This window comes from Astatotilapia calliptera, chromosome 3 (genome assembly GCF_900246225.1).
Source record: "Astatotilapia calliptera chromosome 3, fAstCal1.2, whole genome shotgun sequence".
Lineage (NCBI taxonomy): Eukaryota > Metazoa > Chordata > Actinopteri > Cichliformes > Cichlidae > Astatotilapia > Astatotilapia calliptera.
This window is the reverse complement of record NC_039304.1, coordinates 10,364,398-10,389,385: the sequence shown is the minus strand read 5'-3', so window position 1 is coordinate 10,389,385 and position 24,988 is coordinate 10,364,398. Positions and strand designations below refer to the sequence as shown.

The window sequence follows — 24,988 nt, the reverse complement described above, 5'->3', positions numbered from 1 at the left end:
AGTTTAGACAACATATAAAAGATGCGGTCGGAATTATATTTATTCGTGTTAGGGTTATTACACAAATACACAAGAAGACAGTTACTGGTTTAAACATGAGGTCTGCGTGACCTTAGCTCCACACATATACCTGATTTTCTTTGTACAGGTACTCAGTACAAGGCTCCACTGATCAAATCTTGAGAATTATTAGATCTATAAAGTAACAATTACACAGTATTTATAAAAGATGGATGTCGCAACTATGATGTCAAGTACTTGGCAAAGTCATATTTTGTAACAACTCTGTAGTTGCCAGTTAGGCTTTCCACAGCTTTATCATCTCTTTCCTCCACAGTGGGGACCATCATTTACAACATACACGTGTGCTGATTAAGACCTTTGACTTAGGTCTGAAGCTTATTAGACATAAGTTGTAACTGAGTGCATAGATCAGGTTAGCATTTTCTCATATATGTTGTACAAAACGACACACTCACTGCTTCATTAGTAACCAATGCTAGTACCGGGTTGGACCCCCTTTGACCTTCGTTCTTCGTGGCACAGATTCAACAAGATGCTGGAAACATTCCTCTGACATTTTGGTTTATGCTGACGTGACAGCATCACACAGTTACAACAGATTTGTTGTTGCAAATCTCCCATTCCACCACATCCCAAAGGCGCTCGACTGCACTGAGAAGTGTGGTGATTTGAGTTTGTGACATCGTGCCTTATCTGCTTGGACGCCAAATTCTGACGCTATCATTGAAACCTTGTAGCACAATTAAGAATGATCAAAGCATGCAACATTTTTCCAGTCTTGTCAGGTTTTGGTGAGCCCGTGTGAATTGCTGCTCGCTGGATGTTATCTAGTTTTCAGATCTTTATCTATAAACCCTAGAGATGGTTGTGTGTGACAATCCCAGTAGATAAGCAGTTTCTGAAATAGACCAGCACCTCTGGCACCAACAACCATTCTCCATTCAAGGTCACTTAAGTTGCCATTCGCTCCCATTCTGTTGCTCGGTTTGAACTTCAGCAGGTCATCATGACCATGTCTGCGTGCCTAAGTGTACCTAATGAAATGGCAGGAACGCAGGGTTAAGGAACTTCACAATAGATTTCAGTTTAAAGACATAAAGCTGCATCCATCTGCAGGTAGTGAGTGAGTTCTTATGTGCATGTGGTGCTTCATCTAGTGTTTCCAGTAGTAACGATGCATCTGTAGAGGGCTATTTCCTGCTGTGTACTGGATGAGAAAGTCCATATGTTAAAACAGGACATGTTAGCGACTAGCTGGTGGACATAGTGGGGCGTTTATCAGCTGATGAGCCAAATGTTTCCTGATGAATTATGAATTAAGCATTGGATTTAAATTAATAGTTTCCTCTCAAAATAAAAGCTCACAACTTTTAGAGGTCACGATAGGTTTATGAGCTTCGTCTTCAAATAGCACAACTTCTGTTCAAAGTGGTTTGAAACATTTTAAATGTTATAAAGCCACAGTTCTTTTCTTATAGTATGTGTTTTGACGGATTCCAAGGCAGTGTTGTAGGTCAGTCTCTGCACCGCTAGGGGGAGTGCTTTCACATTAGAGAAACAAGGCTGCGGTCCAGTCGGTGACGTTTTATCTGCAGCGTTGCGTTGGTTTAAATAAGGCATTGTTTATTACACGAGGCCCAAAGGTAAAAGTCTGTATATTTAACGATCAACATGAGCGAGTTTCACTCATTAGGTAGCATATTGTATTTCGTTAGAGTCACTGAGATAGTAAAGTCAGTTTGTGTCTCGCTCAGCTTTCATTCGTTTTCACAAAGTGTTTCTCTGACTGTTGGCGGGAAATGCTGCTGACGACATTATAAGGCGAGACATGGCGGACTTTGTCCCTCTTCAACTTCAAAGAGATTGAAGGACTTTGGTGTTTGTGAAGCGTGGATTCTCTCTTGATCTTCTTGCATCCTAAGTTGCTCCTAAGAATGCAGTGTTTTTCCAACAAAACATGTCGCCCACTCCCAAAGTACCGCTTTTTCTAAATTTATCATCCCTCCAATCAGCTAATGTGTGTTTTTGCATCCACGGCTCCACTTCCTGCTCCTCCTCAGTTAGACAGGAAGTCTATGGAAGCCCGGACGGAGCGGTTAGACATGACATCAACGGCCGTGACTTTAATCTCCGTGTCGCCAAACTGCATGGTCGCTCTGATTTCCCTTCTCTCTGGGGTTCCTGCTCCTGCTCCTCCCACCGCACCCGGTGGCGGTAACGGTTCGGGCAGGTCTAAGGTTATTGTGCCACACTTCCTGACTCCAGGGTCACAGATGTATGTGACGTCATCGGTGGCGGTGCAGTAGATGTTGATGATGATCTTCCGTTGGCCCAGACGAGCAGGCGTGTAGCTTCGCCTCACAACCTCGCCCAGGGCCACCGACTGGTCGACGGAGACGAAGCGATCGAGGATGTCCGTGCACCACTCACGACCGTCTTTGATGAGGAGTTTATCCCGTGGGTGGCGTCCCTCCACAAACCTGTTCAGGACACCAACACCATAGGTCAAAGGGCAACGACGCACTCGGACCTGTGACAGAGAGCGAGAGAGAACGATCGTAAGATAATGTGTCACATTACTACTCCGATACTTTCCGGTATTCCCGAACTCTCACCACGGTGGGATCCAACCCGAAGAGCACAGCGCCCTTCAGTATCGTAAGACCAACGTCGTGAGGAATGATGATGCGGCACGTCCTCCCCAGTGCCTTCTGGACGGCTTTTTGCAACATAGGGGATTCTGCAAAACCACCAACTAGGAAGAGGAAACGCACACCACGCACTTCTGGTTTTATCATCAGCTCCTCTATGAAGAAAGAAGATATAAAGCTTCTTAAGTAATTTGTCTTTCCATTGAGAGAATTTCTGCCTTTTCCAGCAGCTGTCCCCGGTGTTTCTTCATGTCAAACCCTTTGTTGACTCCCAGTTTTCTTTTAATGACCACCAAATATTCATACTGGGAAACCATTCCATGGTTTTGAATGTACCACTGGCATGTGCTTGATTTGAAACAGACTGCATTTTTCTGGTTTTGTTCTCTTTTGAAAAGGTTGGAAAACATAAAAATGAAATCACAACCATCTTGAAAAGGGTCTCAAGGAAAGCCATTATGTTTTGATTGATTTGAGCTGTAATTTGTAGCTGTAGCAGCTTTTGTCCTTTTACATCTGAATAAGCACACTTCATGCTTTTGGCAGTCGATAATCTAGTAAGGTCAGGAGTTCAAGCAGTGTGCAAGAATCTAAGCAAACTCATGTCCCATCTTTAGTCCATGTAATCCGGTTTTTTTGTTATGTTTTTGTTTTGTGTTTTGGAAAAATCTGCATTAAAAAGTCACCAAATATTGGTCCTAAAAAAGACTATAACCTAACCAGGCTTTACGAATGATGGAAAATACATGGTCACAACTTGGTATAAAAATAGTGCAGCTAATTTCCTTCTGCATGACAACTGCATTTCATTACTGGGCCCCTAATAGAGCTGCTAGGATTCTGTTTAAATTTGTTTTTTTGTTTTTTTCAAAAGGTGGTGATTTAGTTTTGATGAGTTAAATTCTATTATTTCGTTAGTCAGTTACCTAGCACTAATTAGCTGAAATCTATTGCGCATGATTAACCCGTTATGCGCACTCACAGACAATAAATTGATGGACGTAGCTTCTGCGAAGCCAAAGCATCAGCGCGTGAAACCTACATTCCTTTCAACGGCCACCAGATGGCGATAGCTGTGATTACAAAAAGACTTCCTGTCTACGCGGAAAAAGCTCTCTGATTTGACACAGATAAACACTTCCCACATGCGTTTGTCACTTGTTTCGAATAAGATATTAATGTCGTTTGATTTCAGAAATGAGGATCATCCAGGTTAGGCTATTTGCAAGCAGTTTTACGCTCAGACACGCCCTCTCTCACATCCAGTTTCAACACAAAGATGGCAGAAATTCATCTCGCTCCAGGCTTCAAAATGGGATTAATGGGTGACTTCATGGTAGCTGCGTCTATTTTTTTATGTTTTTAATGTGTGCACTTGAATTTTGCCACTGCTAACAAGCAACTCTACCCTGTTGTTGAAACACGGTCACTTCTGGTTCCAAAAAACCCTTAAAAATGTCGATAATTTCAAGGGCCTATTCTGCACAGGTTCATCTTGACGCCCGAGCACGGCGTTCGTTGCGCTTGAATACTAGTTTTATCTCGGAAAGCCTTTGCACTGGCTTTCTCCTGGGGTTGTTTTTCAGGTTTCTCCTAGTAGATTTACTGCAAAGTTAAACAGAAGAGTTATGTGAAAGTACACAAAACATAAGTGGGGAGTGGAAGGAAAAGGAAGTTTTTAAGTGCCCGGGTCTTTTATGTCAATCAGTACATTTTTGTGTATAGCATGTGCGCAGCAGCCCCCTTCTCTGGACATTTGTCTTTCTTACCAATGTGCTTCACAATCTTGCTGATGGTGGGCTGGAAGAGCTCATTCATGGCTTCCTGTGTCAGCTGCAGCATCCCCTGGGAGGACCACTTCACTATATTCATACTGCACACACAGAAGGAAGTAAAAAATCACTCTGTCATCTAAAGTTGCACGTACGCTCGTTGTTCACTCATCGCACCTCTCAGCCCACACTCACTTGCTCCTTCTCAGGGCAGCCTCCACACTCTGCCCTCTGTGCCTCTTGTAGTAGTCGATGAAAGAGAAAGGCAGGGAGATGTTGAGGGCGTTGGTCCTGCCCGGAGACGCTGTGCGTTTCCTCGCCTCAAACGCGATCATGAGGTCCACCCAGGCCGCTGGCCGCTTGGCTTTAAAGCTCTGGATGAAGTCCTCGCCAAAGATCTGGCACAGCATGGCTTCGAAGGCCAGGTCGACTCCGACGGCGCCGTAGGGACCGCCTGGCGGAAACACCGCAGCTATAGAAACTGTAGGAAATGTGTTTGCTTTTTTTGTCCTTTGTAAAAGGATGTACCTGAGGCCTTGTAGAGCTCTTTAAGAGTTCCCTGTGGCTGCTCAATCTGATGGACTGTCAGGTCAACTGTTCCTCCTCCGCAGTCTGCAACCACATATCTATCACCTGAACAGAGAGGGCAGGGATGAACACATGCTGTTGTTTTGTTTGCATCCTAAGAACATTTTTTGCTTTTTCATACCTCATATTTCAGATTTTTTAAAGAAAAAAACACATATCAAGCACATCAAGCTTGTAGGAGGAAATCGTGGAAGATAACGTGTCTTCATTTTTGTGGACGATGCAAAAATGCGTGTGTGTATATTTGGTTTGTCTGCAGCTTCCCCAGAAACTCTTGAACACGCAGTGTTTTGAATGTAAACAACCTTGAGGCATCTGTGGTTGCTGCTCTTCCCCTGCTAGAGTGTATGTTTGTGATATGTCCGGTGATAAGGGTTAGTTTTCGTGTAGCTACCCTGACGACTGCACCCTAAACACGAGAGCTCATGAGACGTGTAGAAGCGAGTGAGGAAGAGAAAAGAAGGCGTGTGGTGGAAATGAACAGAAATAAAAATATAAGACAAGAGGAGGAATCAAAGGATGTTTGCAAGGCAGGAAGATAAGAGAGTCTCTTCTTCTTGTATCTGCCGTGCAGAGAGTCCCATGGGCTGGGTCCTTCCTGTGTGTGTGTGTGTGTGTGTGTTGACAGGGATGAGCGCACTAAGGGTCAGCAGGCGCACGTGGCTCCACAAAATGCAGTCATGCCTCAACAACAGAGTGAACAACTTTCATTTCATAACCCAGGAAAATGCAAAGTATGCAAAGTAATTGTTAATTTTCCATCATACATATTTACAGTAAAACAAACAAAAAAAAAGATCTTATTATTAAAACACATCAGGAAGCCATAATTAGATTATTTAAATCAGTTCAAATAGAACCTGCAAACATCAGGTTTGGGGTTTGTCCTCTATTAAAGTGGGCGGGTTTGTTCCTCAGAGTCTGCAGGCTGGGGTTAAAGGTCAAAGTCATCCATATCTCCCACATGTGGGGTCTGCCTGTCTCTTAGGCTCACATACGCACAGATGGCCTTACCAGTCTGCAGCTCTGACCACAGCTCTCCAGTTCCACTCTCCACCAGGAAGGTCCTGCTGTGTCTAGATCGCCTCAGCTGCTCCCTTGCTGTAACAGAACACACGCACAGAATGATTTATTTATTTATCTACTGTTTCTTTGCTATTCAGAGGCACGAGCCGGAACCTCTTCTGTCTTTCTGTGAGTCGAAAAAAAAAAAAGTTGAGCATTGAGGTGAAAGTGATGCTTCTGATTACTAATTTTGGGAGAAAAACATGGAATCAAAGGGGAATTCTCGAAAACAGTTCATCATCTTCTCTGTCAAACACTGTTATCAGCTGTTTCCACAGCAGGTAGCTCTGCATGTTTGATTTGGCAGTTTTTTCACAGGATGCCCTGCAGATGCAACCCCAAGGGGAGTTTGTGTTACCAGCTGGAATCAAGCCAGAGACCTTTCACCTGCCAAGTAGAGTCATCACCACCGTTCACCACCATGCACCGCCTCGCCTGGATTCAAACAGTCTTTATCTCTCTGTATAAACACACTTGGTGCACGGTCAGACACTTAAGTTTGCTTCTGACTACTACTCCTCAATGCAAAGAGGTTCGAGCCAAAGCACAATCTTCCTCAACTTCAACCGGAGAGATAAATGTTTGTAATTTATGCTACATATGAGAGTTTATGGCATTTGTGCAGGACGAAGCATAAATCATCCGATCCAAGTTAAACAAGAAAACCGTACGGTCATAATATTTTTATGTGACAGGAGCAATTTGTTGGAAATGAAGAATGCGCTCGAATTTCAACATTCTGTTTGTTCTCCACGTGTAAACTGTGAGAGTGGCGGGCTAAGTGGACGGATGGGGGAGGCCAACAAAAACACAGCAGGCTCACATGCAGCTGGCAAAAATACAGCATACCTGACAGGCTGTTTGACAGAGCAGATACACTATATATGCCTGCACACGTCAAGGTGAACACATGAAAGGAGACATAATGGTTCTGAGAACCAAATAGTTACAAATTAATGGAAAACTAGATGAGAAAGTTAAAATGTAAAAAAAATATATATAGCACTAGTCATTTGGTAAACTGTGAGCCTGATGAAAGGCAAGCGTAAACATGTGTGTCATAGGCAGCGAGCACGGCTTTTGATGGAGGTTAGTGCTGGTGAAAGTGGTTTTTACATGGTTTTCTCAAACCGCATGAACACCACACACCACAATAATTAGAGTAATGGACGGGGGTTTGTGGGGGAATAAGAACAAAGGTTGGAGACTTATTGGGCAACACTGTGTCGAAAGCAAATATACACATACTGTTGTTTAAGGACCTTGGATGACACAGAAGGTAATGTATGTACCTCTGTGTGTGTTTGTGTGTGGTCGCACATAGTAAATAAGCTGAACGAAGAAAAGCACAATCACACAGGCCTTGATTTCGCCGGTGCCTGCGTGTATGTTTTACAGGGGTGACGGATGGAACGCAAGTCTGGAAACCATTTACATAAAACAGCAGAAAAAGAAAATGTGTGTGCGTTAACGACTCCCCGATGCTATCTTTGGAGATGAAATGAGGTGGAAGACGCGCTAAAGATAGTAAAAAAACACGACCGGGAGACCAAGTGTGTGTGTGTAAATACGTCTGTTTGCTTGAGTCCTCGGAAAGCGAGCGAAAAAGCGAAAGAGGTAGAGAAAGTCTGGGAGAATAAAGGGAAAAATGAAAGTGAGTGAAGGAGGGGGAGACTGACAGGCCAGGAGGGGGTGAGATCATAGTCTCGCTGCACCTTGTTCCAATTACAATATCCTGTGTTTAGTGTGTGTGAATGTGTGTGTGTGTGTGTGTCACTGACTGCATATGTATAAGTGGGCCTTTGCAGGGGATTTTGGTCAGCATATGCGCCCACTGAATTATGCATCACTCTTCTTTCTCCCCAGCTTGAAATGACTTTTCTTCATTGCTACATCTTCGTGGTATTTCCTTCATGTGGGCACGAAGGACACGCTCTTCTGTTTTGGAAGTTTTTTGTTGCATTTTGGCTTTTTGTTAAAGTTCTCACTTGTGTACTGGTTCTGGAGGTACTTTCCCGACTGTAAATCCCCATATTTGAATTTTCTTTTAAAGCTGCGCTCTGATCCAGATTTCTATAGCAACAGCGACTCACATTACTATGTGTCATGTGAATGAAGTAATTTGTAGGCATACACTCACCGAGAAATGTTGCCTGAATTTATTTTCATTTCATTTGGCAAACTTTTGGGTCATAGCTTTGGATTTTCATGAATAAAACATGACTAAGTATTGATCTACTTAGTGTATCTATTGGCAACTACACTACAAACCCCCAAAATTGGTAGAACCAAAAAAAGGAACCAGATTTCCTTAATTTGTTTAAGCCGGTGACGTTTTTTCATCTTTTAATCTTTTAATTAAATTCCAAATGTAGTACATCACTTAGACAAATCAAAGTAATTATTAGTGACTTAACATATTCAGTTAATAGGACTTACTTACTAAGAGTTAAATGAGATCATTAATTATATGGTATGTTCGATGGAGAGTGACCTTTTTCTTCTAATGAACCCATGCTTACTAAGCCACAGGCCTCAGTGATGCCTTTGACATTGATGGCCATCCATACGTGACTCAGATGCAGCCCTAAAATGGTTCAAATGATCTCTTATACCAAGAAACCTTGCTGTCTTTGTTCAAGGCTTTGTGTCTTTGAGTCCCACCAAGCTTGGTTCTTGGGCCCCTGTTATTCATTTGTCTCACATCTCTGGGACAGATTATAGAAAGTTTTAAAACAAGCTCAATTGTTACTTATTTGCTGATGATAGCCAGCTTTATTTCTCAAACCACATGAGGTCTGTAAGGTTATCAATGCTAATGCCAAAAATGCTAGCAGGGATTAGTAAAAATGGTAAAACTCTGCAGCTTGATGCTGATTTTGGTTCTGGTTGTCGTCCTCGTCATCAAGAATAATCTGGACTGTTGGCCTTTGCTGTTAATGTCAGTATGTGTAATTTAGAGGTTATCCTTGATCAACCCCTGTCCATGTTAAACAAATGTTTCCACCAGGGAAATATTTCACCGCTCCCTGTATTGACGTGTAATTTTCTGGTTTTTAATTTAGTAAATGTTTAACAGTATCACCCCACTATAATGTCCCTTCACTGGCCTCTTTTAACATCTATGATCCAGTTAAAAATCCTCTCCCTTGCTTACAGATCATTGTAAGGTCACGCTACCTTGCATGTCGTCGTGCTTCTTTAACTTTAGTGTTCAGCCAGCTCATTCAGGTCAAACAATCTGAAATGACTGTTTGCGCCATGTTATGATCTAAGGACATGCAATGATAGAGCCTTTGAGGCTTTGCGCTGCTCTTAGCCATGTTTAAATAATTACAATTTTGTTATATATTATTTTTTGTCTTTTTTAAATTTGTTTTTCAAATGTTCTTTTGTATTTTGTGTCATTTACCTGCTTTTTCTATTAGCTTAGATTATATTCTACAAAGCACTTGGTGAATCCTGTCCGTTAAAAACACTAATCTTAAGTATTTCTTCCTTGTGTATTTTAAAATGGTTATTTTTAACATGGACACACTGCACACTCCTGTTACTGACATTCAATAAACCAGTTACATGCTTCACTTATATTGTTACAGCATCACTGTTCTGACATTTTTCCTTCCCTCAGCCCCAACCAGCCATTGCAGATGGCTACTTCTTCTTGAACCTGGTTCTGCCCTCAGTTTCTTCCTGTTAAAAGGGAGTTTTTCCTTCCCACTTTTGCCAAGAGCCTGCTCATAGGGAGTCATCTGATTTATTCTCTGTATTATTGTAGGGCCTTAACAATATCTTACAATATAAAGCTCCTGTTTTTTTGTCATTTGGCACTAACTGTAGCAGCCTTTAAGTACTATTTGAGTTCTATTTTCATTTAAAAAGTGTAAAATGGAGTAGAAATTCCAGCTTGTTCCTTTTTAAGAGTTTCATGTGATTTCTTATGAAATGTTAAGTGCTTGTGATGTACTGCCACAAACTTAACTAAACACTAAACACTTCTAAGGAAAAGCTTTTCTGGCACTGCGTAAAGTTAATTAAAGAGCTGATGTGTTAAATAGTTCCTTGCATCCTCTTCATTGGATTTCTGTGGTCTGTTTCCGATCAGACCCTATGGTCTATCCAAACACTTCATCGCACACACAACTGCAAAGTCATCTGAGCCATGAGTAGTATCTGTATTCAGATCACTGTGCTTAGTGCGCTCTCTTTCTTTGTCTTTGACAGAGGCGCATTTAGCCTTTGAAAAAAAGACCCCACAACCCCCAAGTGAAATCAAAAAGCAGCATTTCCAGGAACACAGTGCGGTTTCACGCTCATGCTAATGGCAAAGTCAACAACAAGACCCCTGCTCAACAGAAATTACATGCACACATGCTCTCTGTTCTCTACCTTGTCTGAAGCTGGAATCAAAGGGCCGCGAGACATCCAATTCCAGGCCGTTTGTGATTGGCTGCATGCTCAGGTCAATCACCTGGTGGAGGCGGAGCTTCCGACAATAAATGGATGCAGCCTCGGGTTCAAGAGCAATGAGGAGCTGCTCAGGACAGTCAGGAGACACCAGACCAGCCTATAAAGGACACAGCAGAAGCTTTACCCATATTGTTGACTGACAGGCAACACTTTTTAGTACCTGGATGAAAATCCACCTTCAGCTGTTGCTTGTTTGTGAATCTTTGCGTCCTCAGTTTTGTTTTAGTAAGTGATTTAATAACTGTAGGTTAAGGATCAGGTGGTTGACTTGGTCTTTCTCTGGTATTATCCATTTGCACTGTGAAGTGTTGTATGAGTAGTTTTACAGCATTTGGCTGAATTCACCCTGATACTTCTTTTAGCAGTCACAACATCATTGAAGACTGATTCCACTGGCAGCATTAGATGCCCGTCCTGTAACATTGTCTCCACTATATGATGTGGTATGCTTCACATCAAGAGCTGTTCTTTTACGTCTCCATACGTTTTTCTTCCCATCTTTCTTTGTTTCATTGTCCAAAGGATCCCCCTCTTTTACAATATTTCTGGCAAATTTTAATTTGGCCTTTAAGTTCTTTAGTGTAACCAGTGGTTTGCACCTTGTATTTACATCCATGAACATATCTCTTGATCCTAGTTTTGCACATAGCACTTTGCTTTCAGACTTCTGGCCTGCTTGTGGTTCCTAGAGTAGAATGGGAGGCATAGTCTTCAGCTTTCAGCTTCCCAGCTTGGATTTGGGAGACAGTTTTAAGATTAGGCTTAAAACTTTCCTTTTTGATAAAGCGTATAGTTAGGGCTGGATCAGGTGACCCTGAATCCTCCCTTAATTTTGCTGCAATAGGTCTGGCAAGTTGCTGGGAGCTTCCTGTGATACACTGAATGTTTTTTCTTCACTCACCTTTTTTCACTCTCTATGTGTTTACACACCACTGTGCATTTTAATCCTTAGCTATTATTAATCTCTGGCTGTCTTCCACAGAGTGTCTTCTATCCTGTCATCCTCCCCTCACCCCCAACCAGCCGCAGCAGATGGCTGCCCGTTGCCGAGCCTGGTTCTGGAGGAGGTATTGTCTGCTAAAAGCAAGTTCATTCACTATTTCCCTAATATTTTGATCAAGAAAACTAGAATATGAAATCATGAATGTATTATGAATTTTAAAAATATAGCTAATGTAGGGAGAAAAAGAAAAATATTATAAAGTGAAATATTATAAAGTGAATGCATGTTGTAATAATAGAGATAATTAAAGGAGCCATTCATATATTTATAACTCAAATGTCAATGTTATTTAACACACACACACACACACACACACACACACACACACACACACACACACACACACACACACACACACTGAATTACAGTGGATACAAATAAATAGAAACAAACACACATGGTGAATGACAGCAATGGGAGCAAATTCACTGACAGTTGGGATAAAACGCTGAATAGAGTAGGAGAGGTGTATAAGCATAACTCATGATATATTGGGGGTAAAGTTGAGTGTCAATGTGTGTGTGTGTGTGTGTGTGTGTGTGCGTGCAGGGCGGGGGTCTAGTTTAAACTTCCTGTGTTTGTACGCCGGTCTCCCTCATTGTTTAGCCATGATGACATCATCACCAGCAGGAAGTGCACACGCCCCAAGAATCAAGCCAGGAGCCAGCTCAGGGTAAGTGTGTGTGTGTGTGTGTGTGTGTGTGTGTATCAGTGTTAATATCAAAAAGTGTATGGATTCGACTATTCATGTCTGTACTAAAGTGACTAAATGGTAGATGGCAGATAAAAGTAAATAAATAATCACAGTGTTTGTTGCGTGTCATGATCCTGGGTCCTTTTGACCCAGCGTTTTGTGTTTTCTCTTCGATTTTGGTTCTGTTCTTCCTCTGGTTAGTGTTTACTCTGTTCTGCCCGTGTGTTCCGGTATCCAGTCCGCGTTTCTTAGTTTGTGTCCTTTCATGTGCAAGTTCCTGTTTTATTGTGAAGGTCTGCGTCTTATGTGAGTGTTTTCAGTTTGCCTCCCTAGTCTCGTCATGTTTATCACTCCCACCTGTGTGTAATCTCCCTGTGTTCTCTGAGTATATTTAAGTTGTATTTTCTGTCTTAGTAATTGCTGGTTCGTCTGTGTTGTTTCCCCTCGGTCTCCCTGCGTCTCTCCGTATGTATTTCCCCGGACCTCTGCATCTTCGTTTCTGGTTTGTTTTTGTTAGTTTTACCCAGTTTAGGTTTTCCTGTTTCACCTTCACCCACGCCATTGCTGTTTGTATTTTCTTTTGTTAATAAACACTCACCTGCTCCAGAGCTGCTGCCCTTTGGGTCCTTTTCTACATTCCACACGGCTTGCCCCGGCAATCCGTGACATTGCGTCAGTAAAGAAAGGGTGGCATTAAGAGTAAAAGGTTGTTGAGTCTTTCCCAGGCTGGTCCTTTCCCATTGATTTATACTGGGATAGGACCTCTTGCATTCTTGGGCTTGTACGTACACTTCCTACATCTTCTATGTACAGTTCATAGAGGACGGTGTGTGCATGGGTGGGAAGATGTGCAAAGAGGAAAAGAGCAGTGTGCATGTGCGTGTGTGTGTGTGTGTGTGTGTGTGTGTGTGTGCGTGTGTGTGTGTGAAAGAGATTGTAAATAATCCTCTGTGAGAACATCAGTCCTTATCTCATGCTTTATTCACTATCTTTCTTTCCACTGGCCCATTGTTCTTCCTATTCTTCCGATTCTCTCACACACACACACACACACACACACACACACACACACACTCCACAGTGATTCCCTGTGTATCCACATGTGCACAACACCGTGATACACTGTAAAAAATAAAAATAATTTTTAAAAATCAACAAAACAACAATGTGTTTTCATACCAGGTATGCTGCTTCTCTCATGAACTGTTTGGCAGGTTGTCTCCACACAGCAGGAACAGTAATCACCCATCTGATCTCATCTCCCTCCAGCACTGATGAAGACTGGTCTTTCACCTCCTAAAACAGGAGCCCCCACCCCCCCACAAAAAAATCATTTTCTTCTTGTACTCTGAAGTGAACCACACAGAGTGAAGTGATCTCCCAAGGGGTTTCATTTAAAAGTGCTAAACAAAGGTACACCAAATACACATTCACGTCCTATCCTAGAATATGAGAAAGTATTCAGTGTACTGCAGTGGTGAATGAAGTGATCTGAGGTGTACCTTCAGCGCGTGTTCCCTGAAGAAGCGAAGGGCATGAGCAAACACGTCTATGGCCCTGACCTTTTGACCGTTCACCGCCTCCAGTTCCGTCTCCATAGTGAGGTCCTGCAGCAAACACAATCACAACTGCTGAAAAAAACAAAACGCCGCACCAGGAAGTCTGCAGCACCAGTTAAAGCTTGTTACTTTCAACCACAGTTTTACTTCTCAGCTGTGGGCAGTGATATAAAAATCTCCCACTCTTGCACATGTCAGTGCACCATAATGTCCTTTAACACCGGGTACGAGATGTCCCTATTTTCACATCTGTTTCTTACACTTGTGCTGTGGATCCTCATTTTGAATTTGTCAAAGTAAAGCCAGTGCCGGGCCTCTTCTGGATCCAAGTCATGGTAGAAGTCTCGAGCGGCAAACCCAAAACTGTGGAACCGCAAATCTGGAGTGAGCAGCAGACACGTTGGGCTCTTCTGGTTGGCCACTCCAGGGTCGCCACCCTCCCACCGCCTGCATTTAGTGAAGAACCACTGTCAAAACTTCAAAATAAAAATACAGAGTATATAATTGATGAGAATACACACAGGCTCTTACTTCATCATGTGTATGGCTTCCGAGTCCTGTGTGAAGCTGAAAGCGTAGCCGCTGGAGGTCGTCCCAAAGTCTATAGCTATGACAACGGAGAATGGACAAGCCATCCGGGGCCTGACCTCCACCCTCTTAGAGAGCGATGAGAGACAGAGAGGTAAGAATGGATACGCTTTCTATCAGTAAACCTGGTGGTGTTTTTAAACTGACATTGCTAACATTAGTGGACAGAGTCAGAACAGAATTAATAAGCAGGCTTAGAAATCAGAAGCTATTTTTGATGGACCTCTACTTGCATACATTGGCGCCAAGTTGGTGTGTTTCTTTGCCACTAATTTCAGTCTCTCCGTAAGTTTTATACTGTAAGATAAATGTTATGGTAAACCACTAAGAGCAGTTAGAAGTGGATGTGGCATTGCAGGCCTCGTTTAAGGACTTTATATAAAGTTAAATGAGTAGTAAGAGAGGAATGAGTGTGTAGGAGTGCCTGTGGTGAGTGGCCGTGTGTGTGTGTGTGTGTGTGTGTGTGTGCGTGCAGTAGCTACCGGTGAGGGTGAGGGTGTGAGGGGAGTGATGCTGCAGTCATTTCTGGCTGTGGCAGGCGAAGATGGAGTGGATACGTTTTCACCTGGAAGACAAGGGAGGAGATGAAATGTGTGAATATGCAGTGGTGCTAACAGGGGATGTGGCTAATGAGGGAAGTGAAGGTGAATCCCCTCTCAAATATGAAAGTTTCTTTAAGTCTTAATATTGGAAAAGCACCACATGCACTCCCTGAGAACAAACATAAAGGTCATCCTGTCTGTTTAAGGAGATATGCAGTTATGGGAACACTATTATCATAAGAAAGGAGGTGGTTCTGAACTGTCCTCAGCTACTGATACTAACATGCTGAAAGTGTGTTTGCTGAGTAACTGCAGAAAACACCTCATTTTTCACCGTGGATGTTAGAAGATTAGGTCAAATGTAAACACACTTGACCTCTCTAGATCAAAAAGTGATAATCGTAATGAAATGGAATCGTGGGAATGCCACTGGAATGTGAAGTGCGTAGTATACCCAAGTGGGAGAGGGACATGGAAAGGTCAGCATGTCCACGGTCCAACAGATAAAGAAGGAGAAGTCATTTGGACAGGACTGCAATAGCAAACTAGTGTTGATGTGTGTGTGCGTGCGTGTCAGTGTTTGAGTGTGTATCTCACTTGGTATCTGCAGGCTGTTGGAGTCTGGCTGCAATACGTCAGCCATCTTTACAGGAGCCAGGGTCTGCAGAGAAACAAACCGATGATAACATGATGAATGGAAAACGATGTCTGTGGAAAACACTGCTGTAATACATATTATCACCTATTTGACTCTTAACACAAAGAAAAAGGACTTTACCCAAGTTTCATGATATATTTATAGGATACATTAGCTTTTTTTAAAGCAAGTCTTATCTGGCAGGCGCACTGGCAACACTGTTGCCTCAGAAAAAGAAGAAGGTCCTGGATTTGAGTACACTGGGCAGCAGAGATCTTTGTGTGGGGGGTTTGCATACTTCCCCTGTGCCAGCGTGGGTTCTCGCCTCCCACAGTCCAAACATATAAATGTTTGGTTATTTTGTGATTCCAAATTAGTTGCAGAGTGAGGTTGCTGAGTGCTGAGCCGCGTAGTGCGTAAAAGTCCGTTCCAAACCTCCTCTTGCACAAAAACTGTGCAGCAGACATGGGTTTAGACAGCATAGCAGCTCCTGTACTTTTGTCCATGTAGTTTATCATCTGCTGCAGATACAATGATTAAAACCTGACCTTTTTATTCACATGTTTCAACATAACAGCACACGGATATCATGGCTCCATCAATTCACTAGCAGGTGCACTTTTATGGCCTTCAGGGATACTTTTGGAAGTCATTGTCAGGATTATTATTAGTAATAACACTCCTGATCTTTGTGCCATCACAAAAACCAACGTGCCAGAGTCAAAGCATCACATTACGAGGTCTGTTCACCAAACAGCATGACGCAGACACTTCTTTGGAAGGCGCTACGTGCTGCATAAACATGTTGGAAAAATAGATATAGGAAGAAAATGGGGAGTTGTTTTGGACGAAGAAAAGTGACATTAATCAGCGAAGGAGGGGAGGTGAACAAAGCACATGCAAACCATCATTCACAGCTAACATCAGCATCAAACTTAAAGCTGTTAGAGCTGCACAGCAAAGATTATAACATGATATAAGTAAATGAGAGTTGATTAAAATAGTAAGATATGTTGTTATTATGTTGTTGCTGGAGTATATCTGCTCCATGCTCTGTACATATGCTGCATCTGCTGAACTGACTTATTTCTCCTAAAAAAAGCAAGTACTGTATGTGTGTGTGTGTGTGTTTTTTCCTATGGCCAGTGTGTGTGTGTGTCTCTATGTGTGTCTATGTGTGTATGTGTGTATGAGTATTGATTACAGCTCTGGGATTATACTGTGATCTGAGCCAGGAGTAAACTAAACAGATGAGTGCAATGAAACAAAGATGTGTTTGTTTAAATCTCTTTCTTGTGAGTGTGTGTGCGTAAGAGAGAGAGAGAGAGAGAGAGAATAAAGCGACCATAAGTTATCTTGACATCCTTTCTTTGCATACATGCATGCAACATCTGCGCGCATTTATCCGAGCCTGTGCCTGGGACACTGGAATATAATGTGTGTGTGCATCGCTCGCTTCCTTTCCCAGCAGCTGTCCTCACTATTTGATGTTAAAAACAGAAAGAGGATGAAACTCCCCAGCTACTCCCTGCCTTTTCGTTTTGCATATACCTGCCCCCTAAGTAATGTCATTCTTTTTCTCTCTGTCGTCTCATCATCTCCTAAGCCTAATGTGCGGTGGATGCTTCACACCCACCCGAGTCCCAGCCGTGGATCAGCAGAACATGCTACTAAAACTCCTGAGTGACAGATTTTGCAAAACGCTCCACTTTTGTGCACCATTAACAATAAGCTCTATCAGTTTCTAGACTGCACAAACAGGATTTTGCCATCTTAGACAAAAGTTTTTTAGCTCGGAATAGAAGGATTATTGCATTCCTCTTCAGAGAGTAACCAACCTCATTATGCCAACAAGAGCTGGACTCCACAAAAAAGCCTGATCTTTTAAGTTAACTCACCCTTTAAGTGCTGCTTTCTCCTCTGTGCCCCCTGTTGTTTCAGCCGCTCCTGGCTGCAGCACAAAAATATTCCCAAACTCTGGAACTTGGCAAACTTGGAATCTATCTCCAGGGGTTTGCGATGGAGAGAAAAAGGGAAGAGGAGGAAACGAGAGGATGCTTTTCTAGGAATCCCGTGTTAAGAATGCAAGACTTCTTCCCAGCTGACTTGCAGGCAGATTCTCTGAAAGAATCGGAAGAAAACAATGGCTTGTGCAAGAAAAATGACAGGAAAACAAAGAAAATCCTTAGTTGCTTTCAAATGGATTTCTGAATTGGGTTTGCAGCTCAGCCTCTCTGCAGCTCAGCTCACCGTCTCCCTGCTCTGCACAGGAATGTCAGAGAAAAGTGGTGACACACACACACATGCAAACACAGACACGCATACACCAGTTGCAGAAGTAGGAGGGCTATGACAGGGCACGGTGGGGGATTTACCCCAATGGGAAATTGCCGTTTGCGTTGGCGACTGAGGGTGGAGTCGTTTTGAACAGTTAAGTCATCTCGCCCTCTCGCCTCCCACCCGCTCCTCCACATCTATCCTTCCACAGTTTAATTAGCTCTTCCTGTCTCCCTTTTTGCTCTTCTTTTCATCTTTTTCTCTGTTTTTTCTTTTTACTATTTTCATTCTCAATCTCATATCTTTGCACTTTCACTGATATTGCAGCTGGCCTTCTTAACCTCTTCACACAGGCGTGCAGATCATACAGATACAGGGGGCGGTTTTTCTTATGCTTTGGGTGTCCGTCCGTGCATTGAGGTTGAGTTCTGCGCTGCAGGGATCTGATTTCTCCCCACTAGAGCTGTGATGGAAAGCAAACATTAACCCCTTGTGCTTGCATACACACACACCTACACACAGACGACACATTATGATTAACTGGGCCCTCTCCCAATGCACAGAAAAAGCAAGAAGTGAGAAGGAAAAAATGGCCCCAGGTACATACGCACACATCCACATATACGCCCCTTATCCCGTCAGATTTCCAAATCAAATTAGAGTGTAGTCTTACTAGTGTGCAAGTGTGTGTGTGTCTGGAAACCATTACCTGGCACGCCTCCCCTTTGCTGCCCAAAAACCAAGAGGCCCCATACAGATCCTGCCATCACCTCTCTCTTTCTCTTTATTGCCTTTTTTCATGCACATGTCCCCCCCCCCCCCCCCCCCACACACACACACACATTTAAAGCAAACTCTTTCTTTGTTTAATCCCTTTCATTTGATCTCTTGCCCACGTTCATTTGCTCCTGCAAATTTTCTAATCGTTTACATCAGCGGTAACATTTCAGATCTGCGCTTTTCATCATTTCGATTGTGTTTAGCAGTCGGCTTCATCCCGATCATCATCAAATCTACGAGAGGGGCCTCGCTCGGGTTCCGCTGCCCCTTTCGTCAGCCTCACCATTCTCCTCCGAGATTCAGACGGCGGAAACTGAGCGCGGGAAGTGATGGAGTCAGGTGACAGGAAGGAACCCCTGCGTGGCATTCCTCTCATGAATTCCACATTATCTCTGGAACCCTGGAAGTCCTCGAGCAAAGGAAACACACCCATAACACAAATTCTAAGACAGCTCCTCTAAATAGCTCACGGTCACAGACGCGGCCTGAATGAGAACCTGTTCCCTTCCAAGATAACATCAGACCATATAATGTTGATGCAGAAGAGCCACGTAACAACAGTTCCTTTCCTTCTTGGTCACAGCACCCAGCTAACTCAGGTTACCGATGACAGCAGGAAGAAAGCAGTAGTTAAAACTCCAGTAATACCCGATGTATAAATAACAACATTATTTTTTAACTAATGTGTTTCACTTTCGCTTATGACCTTTATCAAGGTCGCTGTGTTCTGTAAATGATACACTTTTATAGCACCTTTCTAATCAGCTGAACACAACAGCTCATTGCATTTAACCATGCAGTCATGGTCAAGACAACCTGCTGAAGTTCAAACCGTGCATCAAAATAGTGAAGAAAGGTGATTTTGAACATGGTATGGCTGTTGGTGCCAGACACATCAGAATATTTAAAAAACAAGTACTTAGTATCAAACAAGTATTGTATTAAAGCCATCTTTAGACGTCTGCTTCCATGGGATAACTTACCGTGCCAGAAAGTCCAGATCATCTCAACTTCTATTTTTTTAACTGTTAGAAGAAAATAATTTTCTAAATCTGGGATAAATTAAATCAGTCTTATATCTTATCTTATTAGCTCTTCTTAATGTTGCTAATTAGCATGCTAAGTTTTATGATAAACTAAGTCACTGCTGATGGCATTACTGGCTTCAGTCTTATCAGTGTCTTTGATCAAACTGATTGTGCAGCATGAACATGCAAGACCTTTCCATTTAAAGAGAACATATTCTACTCATTTCCAGCTTCAAAGCTAGTAACTTTACTGATCCTTATTTATCATATACCTTTGTGCAGCCAACAGTTCCTTAACTGTCTAAAACAGGCTGTTTCTCTGCTATTAAAGCCAAGTTCCTGCTGACTGGCTGCCCCTTGTAAACAGAAGGTTTAAAAAAGCAGGTGGGTGGGGCTACTCTGCCAACATCTAGAGCAATGAAGCTTTAACCTCATTATTTGACACTTTAGCAGTGTGTATATGAGCTTCCAGGATTGTAAATAACAATGGCACAATACATAAACTATGGAAATCATAATAAATGTGAGCCAAAGTATATTCAGCAACCAAGAGGCCCCCGAATCTGAACACTTGAGGCCCACAGTGTAGAACACACGGGGGGAACTGGAGGGGGAGTGAAGCAGCAGTATTGGCAACGCCGTTTCTCATTCTTTCAAACTTTCAGGAACAAATGTACAACATGAGGATTTTTTTTAGTCATGCTTAAATTAAACACAGTGCATGCCTGTTGTTCATTGCAGTGCTAACAGAACCTTGGATCATAAGCACCTGCATGCAGGAATATTGCAAGAATTCTGAGTTTCTGCAGAAAAATAAAGGCCAGTATTAGAGTTTTGGGTGCTTTGCGTGTGTGTGCATTAACGAGTCATGTCCTGTTTGTCTGTGTGTGAGGGTGTGTCTGATGTTCCACAGTGTGTGCACAAACTGTACATGCAAATGTGTTTCTGTGTGCGAGCTACATCGGACTAAGTCACCGGTGCAGCCTGGGGTGGGGACCAAGAGCACAGGAAAGCCTGAAGTAGATGGAGTGGAAGACCCCCCCCCCCCCCACACACACACACACAAACACATTAAGCATGTCTGCCCTCTGACATAAAGTCTGCGCTATTGTGTAATAAAAAGTATAGGGAGCAGGGGATGGGGGGGTGGGGGTGTTACAGGATGTGTGTGTATGATTTATGATTCAATAGCAAAAGACAAGGGATGAAATTTATAGCAGAGGGAAGTGAGGGAAAGGGGGAAGAGGGAGGGGGATGTGGTGCAGCAGCAATGAAGAGGGGGAAAAAGGGGGAAAAGTCAGAGGGGAACATTTCTGCAAATGTGTGCGTACCTCGTTATTTTACCACAAACTCCTATAACAATATATGTGTGGATGTATGTGGTGTGCATCTATGCTCAGTTTTCCAAGTCCGTCTTGAAGCAACACTCTGGTACCCATGTGACCACTGAGACCGTTTTTGTTGGATGTAATCATTCGTTTCATAGCAGCCATTAAAAGATTGTTTCCCGATGGGGACTAAACCTGCATTCCTTGTTCTGAGTTGCAAAGTTTAGCTGAAACTTAGAAGTTTGAGTTAGTCAAACAAAAAGTGGTATGTTTAAAAGTTACAGCTTCTTTTGTGTTACTTTACCTCAACTGCTATTCATAGAAAGGCGTGTGCACAACACACAGAAGGGAACTGATCCTAAGAAAAAAAATCTTCTGGAAGATGTCCAGCTGATTTGATTAAATCAAACTAGTGGAAGAGCATTAAGATGTTTTTTTTTCTTTAGATCTTGAAAACTGTCAAGCCATCCTTTAAAATAACTGAAGCGCATGTCTTCTTTTAGTCAAAAACTAGAACTCGTTTTGCGTGCTGTTTGGATGCAGTTTTAGTTGTAGTTTTAGTCTTTAATCACAAGGACATGAACCATTTCTTTAACCCTTTGCATGTTTCCCACAGGAGAGATCGCTGCGGCTGCAGACAGATACATGCACACACATGCGTTTAAGCTGACACTATAGGGAACATCTGGTGCGCTTGAATGCTCATTTTATGTCTAGCATCTCCTTCTGAGCACACACACACACACACACACACACACACACACACACACGTCGGGTAGTCATATCTTATGGGGGCATCTAATTGACATAATGCTTTCCCTAACCCCTTACCCCAACCCTAACCATGAAAAGTGAATGACTAACCCTAACCTTTACCCTAAACCTAACCATAACCCAATTGTAACCCTCACACTAAAACCACATTTTGAGTCTCAAAAATGCCTTCAAACTCGTGGGGACCAGGATTTTAGTCCCCACAAGTATAGTAAACTTCCAAATGTTGGTCCCCACAAAGATATGAATACACACTTAAACACACACACACACACATGCATGTATTTTCATAAAGCTGAAATGCAGAAATAATGTAGCAGGTTTGGGATCTGTTAAAGTTAGGATTTATGGTGAAGTCCTGTTTCTCTGTGATTACAGTCAAAAGCAGTGATGTGGTGTTTATACACCAGGTTTATACCTGGTCTGTCTGTGCCAGAGAAATCAGACCTAAACCAGACCCTGACTTTGAACTCGGGCAATGTGTGTAAAAGAACACAAATCATGAGCACTGCACTGTTTTCAAAAGTCATAACCTGAATGATGGACTGTTACGTTTTTATGACTTTGCTCATTCTGTCATCTGGCACATTTTTGTGACTAAAGCTGTGTCCGCTTCCTTCAATAATTGCGGGAGGCTCATATTCCCTTTGTTCTGCTCTACTTGGATCCAAACTTACTTCATAATAATGATAATGTTCCTGTCGGAGGGCACGTCATACAGGCCAACAGCCACCCTGTGTGCAACAGTCGCCCTCCGCTGTGATGTCAGAGTAATGCACCCTTCCTACTGAAAGTTGCCAGGATTAAGAAATGTTGGCAGAGCACGGAGGCTGAATGTTATTCTGTTAAAAGGCTTTGCTTTCAGCCTCAGCAAGGTGTTAAGAGTGCCAAAAACCTAAGTGTTGAAACAATGCTGCTAACCAAAAATGTGTCTAAAAATAACCTGTGAATGACAACACTGACTCCTTATTTTCTATAATGTAGTTTCAAAGAATAAAAGAGAGAACGACAAAAACACTTTTATGAAGGATCTCAGTTTCCTTTGGAGACAGAGCTTCTCTGCTGATCTCTCAGTTGAGCCCACTGTTGCTGTGGACGCTCAGGTGCTTGTACTCCTCGACCACATCAACATCCTGTCGCAGGACAGACACCGGCCATGTAGCCGTCCTCCTCCTTCAGAAGTCGATGGCCAATTTCCCGGTCTTATTCGTGTTCAGAAGCAGATGACTCCTCCCACTACGTGTGGAAAAGTGATCCCTTTGACCTGAAGTTGCTATTTCAGTGTTTGTGTATGATGTCTCTGAGACTTGATATCCACATTATGGTCATCTCAGGCACACAGCTGTGGCTGTGAGTGCAGAAGCCCCGCCCACCTGATCAAATTCTATTTGTGAGTGGGAAAAAAGCAAAATCAGCTTATTTTAAACTAGTCATGCAAAGTTAGTTATTAATCCCTGAGGGCTAACTGCAGAAAAATCACACTAGCAGAAGATGGATTCAGCGCATCGCCTTCTGGCTAATTGGCCCAGCATGCTCTGGCTGCACCACTCTGCTTTCACTTAGATGGGATTCAAACCCACACCCTGGCTTACGAAGGCTGTATTAGGCCACCATGGCTGCTACCTAAGGCCCAGTATTGGGTAAATACGTTTTTTTTTAAAAACTGGGAAATATGCAGCTATTCCAGTAAAGTGCAAGAAGAAAAATACTAAGTTGAAAATCAGGAAAACAATAAATAACAATCAACCAAACACTTAAGATTTTATGTGCATTATGTATAAGTAGGCAGATGATAATACAGAAAATGTTCAAACCCTTTGGACACGCTATGGCAGTGCTCATTTTCTGTTTTCAGCACACACCACGCCGTGAGAAGTCACTTATGTTCATGTCACTGTCATTAGTGACACCAGTGTTTCTGATTCACAACAGCTGCTCTCACCAACACCATTTCCAGCTCTCCAGAACTGCACGAGGGGGAAACGGGTGAACACGAGTCATTGACTTTGACCAAAAATAGATGAAATGGGCTCGGATGCAAATGCGGTGGCTGCTCTGAATAATCCAAACGGATAAAACATTCATTGAAGCAGCACTGTTTACCTCAGTTATACTGTAAGTGCACTCAGGGGAAAAAAAAGTTTTTTTTAGAAAGTCCATATTTATTATAGACTATAGACAGGGTATTATAGTGTTTACATTTGAATAAATAAGCGGTGTATTCAGTAATATCACACAAAGGAACAATGTTGCTGCGCATGTGTAGATTGACGCAAGCAAGTGACATTTAAAAACAATTTCTCACAGCGTTTTCTGACTCACGACAGTCACTGATCAATGTATTGCGTTCACTATTTTCTTTTTCCACACAAAATACAGTTTACTGCTCTGACATCATTTCGTCCCTTAAACGTTGACCCCTGCAGAAACACGAATGAGGTCGTTGGTTGTCCTCTCCTCTGAAAAACACAGTCGCTCTGTGATTGATCTCTAGTCCTGCACATGTTTATGAGACAAAGCTCGTGTTCAGACAAAGTTCAAGTTTATGTTTGTAAAGGGATGAAACAGCAGCCACGCCACGTTGTTAAATGTTATCTCCACAAGGCCGCATTTTGAGCCCTAAAACTTTTTTTGGTTTTCAGAGTTCCCTCAGTTCACTCCAGTTTTACACGGGAGTGGACAATTCCCAGTTAATCTCATTACATATGTTAATATCACGCAATATGATCTGGAGAACAATATCTATATAATATATATATATATATATACACATATATAACACAGAGAACGTCTATGCAATATCACTATGTTTATATATATGTTACATCAGCTACACTGACCTTCATAGGAGGGTGTCACAGTCAATGGAGAGCCCGCTGAGCACACTGAAACTCTGCTTCACTCTCAGCTCTGTGCGCAGCAGGCAGTCTGAGTTGAACTGGGAAGGCCGAGTTGGCCCTGATACCTTTGCCCTGTGCGAGGTGTCGCAAAGTGTAACGATTACAACACGGTGCACAAAATGTAACTGACATTAACAATGACCTTTTTAAGAGAGCTGTGGCCGAGAGTGCAGCCGAAATCGCAACAAAAATAACATAACAGTTTTATAAAGATATTTTAAACGGACAAACAGGACTGGATCTATTAAATAACATAAAGTCAGAATTACACGTGGAAAACCGGTAATTTCTTTATTTTATACATTATA

General features: G+C 42.6%; 1 protein-coding gene across 3 annotated transcripts; it reads right to left on the bottom strand.

Moving 5' to 3' along the window:
• Nucleotides 1-15: 15 nt before the first annotated feature.
• LOC113018574 (heat shock protein 12B) lies at nt 16-24,703 on the bottom strand. 3 transcript variants are annotated; one of them, XM_026161686.1, is made up of 15 exons: nt 24,621-24,703; nt 17,492-17,714; nt 15,554-15,617; nt 14,897-14,979; nt 14,358-14,482; nt 14,087-14,273; nt 13,770-13,874; nt 13,447-13,563; nt 10,490-10,667; nt 6,050-6,136; nt 4,976-5,080; nt 4,643-4,901; nt 4,445-4,548; nt 2,640-2,830; nt 16-2,554 (listed from the first exon to the last, which is right to left on the bottom strand). In XM_026161686.1, exons 3-15 carry the CDS (start codon nt 15,597-15,599, stop codon nt 2,081-2,083), a joined length of 2,061 nt encoding a protein of 686 aa, XP_026017471.1. In that variant the 5' UTR covers nt 15,600-15,617; nt 17,492-17,714; nt 24,621-24,703; the 3' UTR covers nt 16-2,080. The 3 variants fall into 3 exon arrangements, with proteins under 3 accessions (XP_026017471.1, XP_026017469.1, XP_026017470.1); XM_026161684.1 differs by lacking the exon at nt 24,621-24,703 and adding an exon at nt 22,799-23,150; XM_026161685.1 differs by lacking the exon at nt 24,621-24,703 and adding an exon at nt 18,934-19,447.
• Between the last annotated feature and the right edge of the window lie 285 nt (nt 24,704-24,988).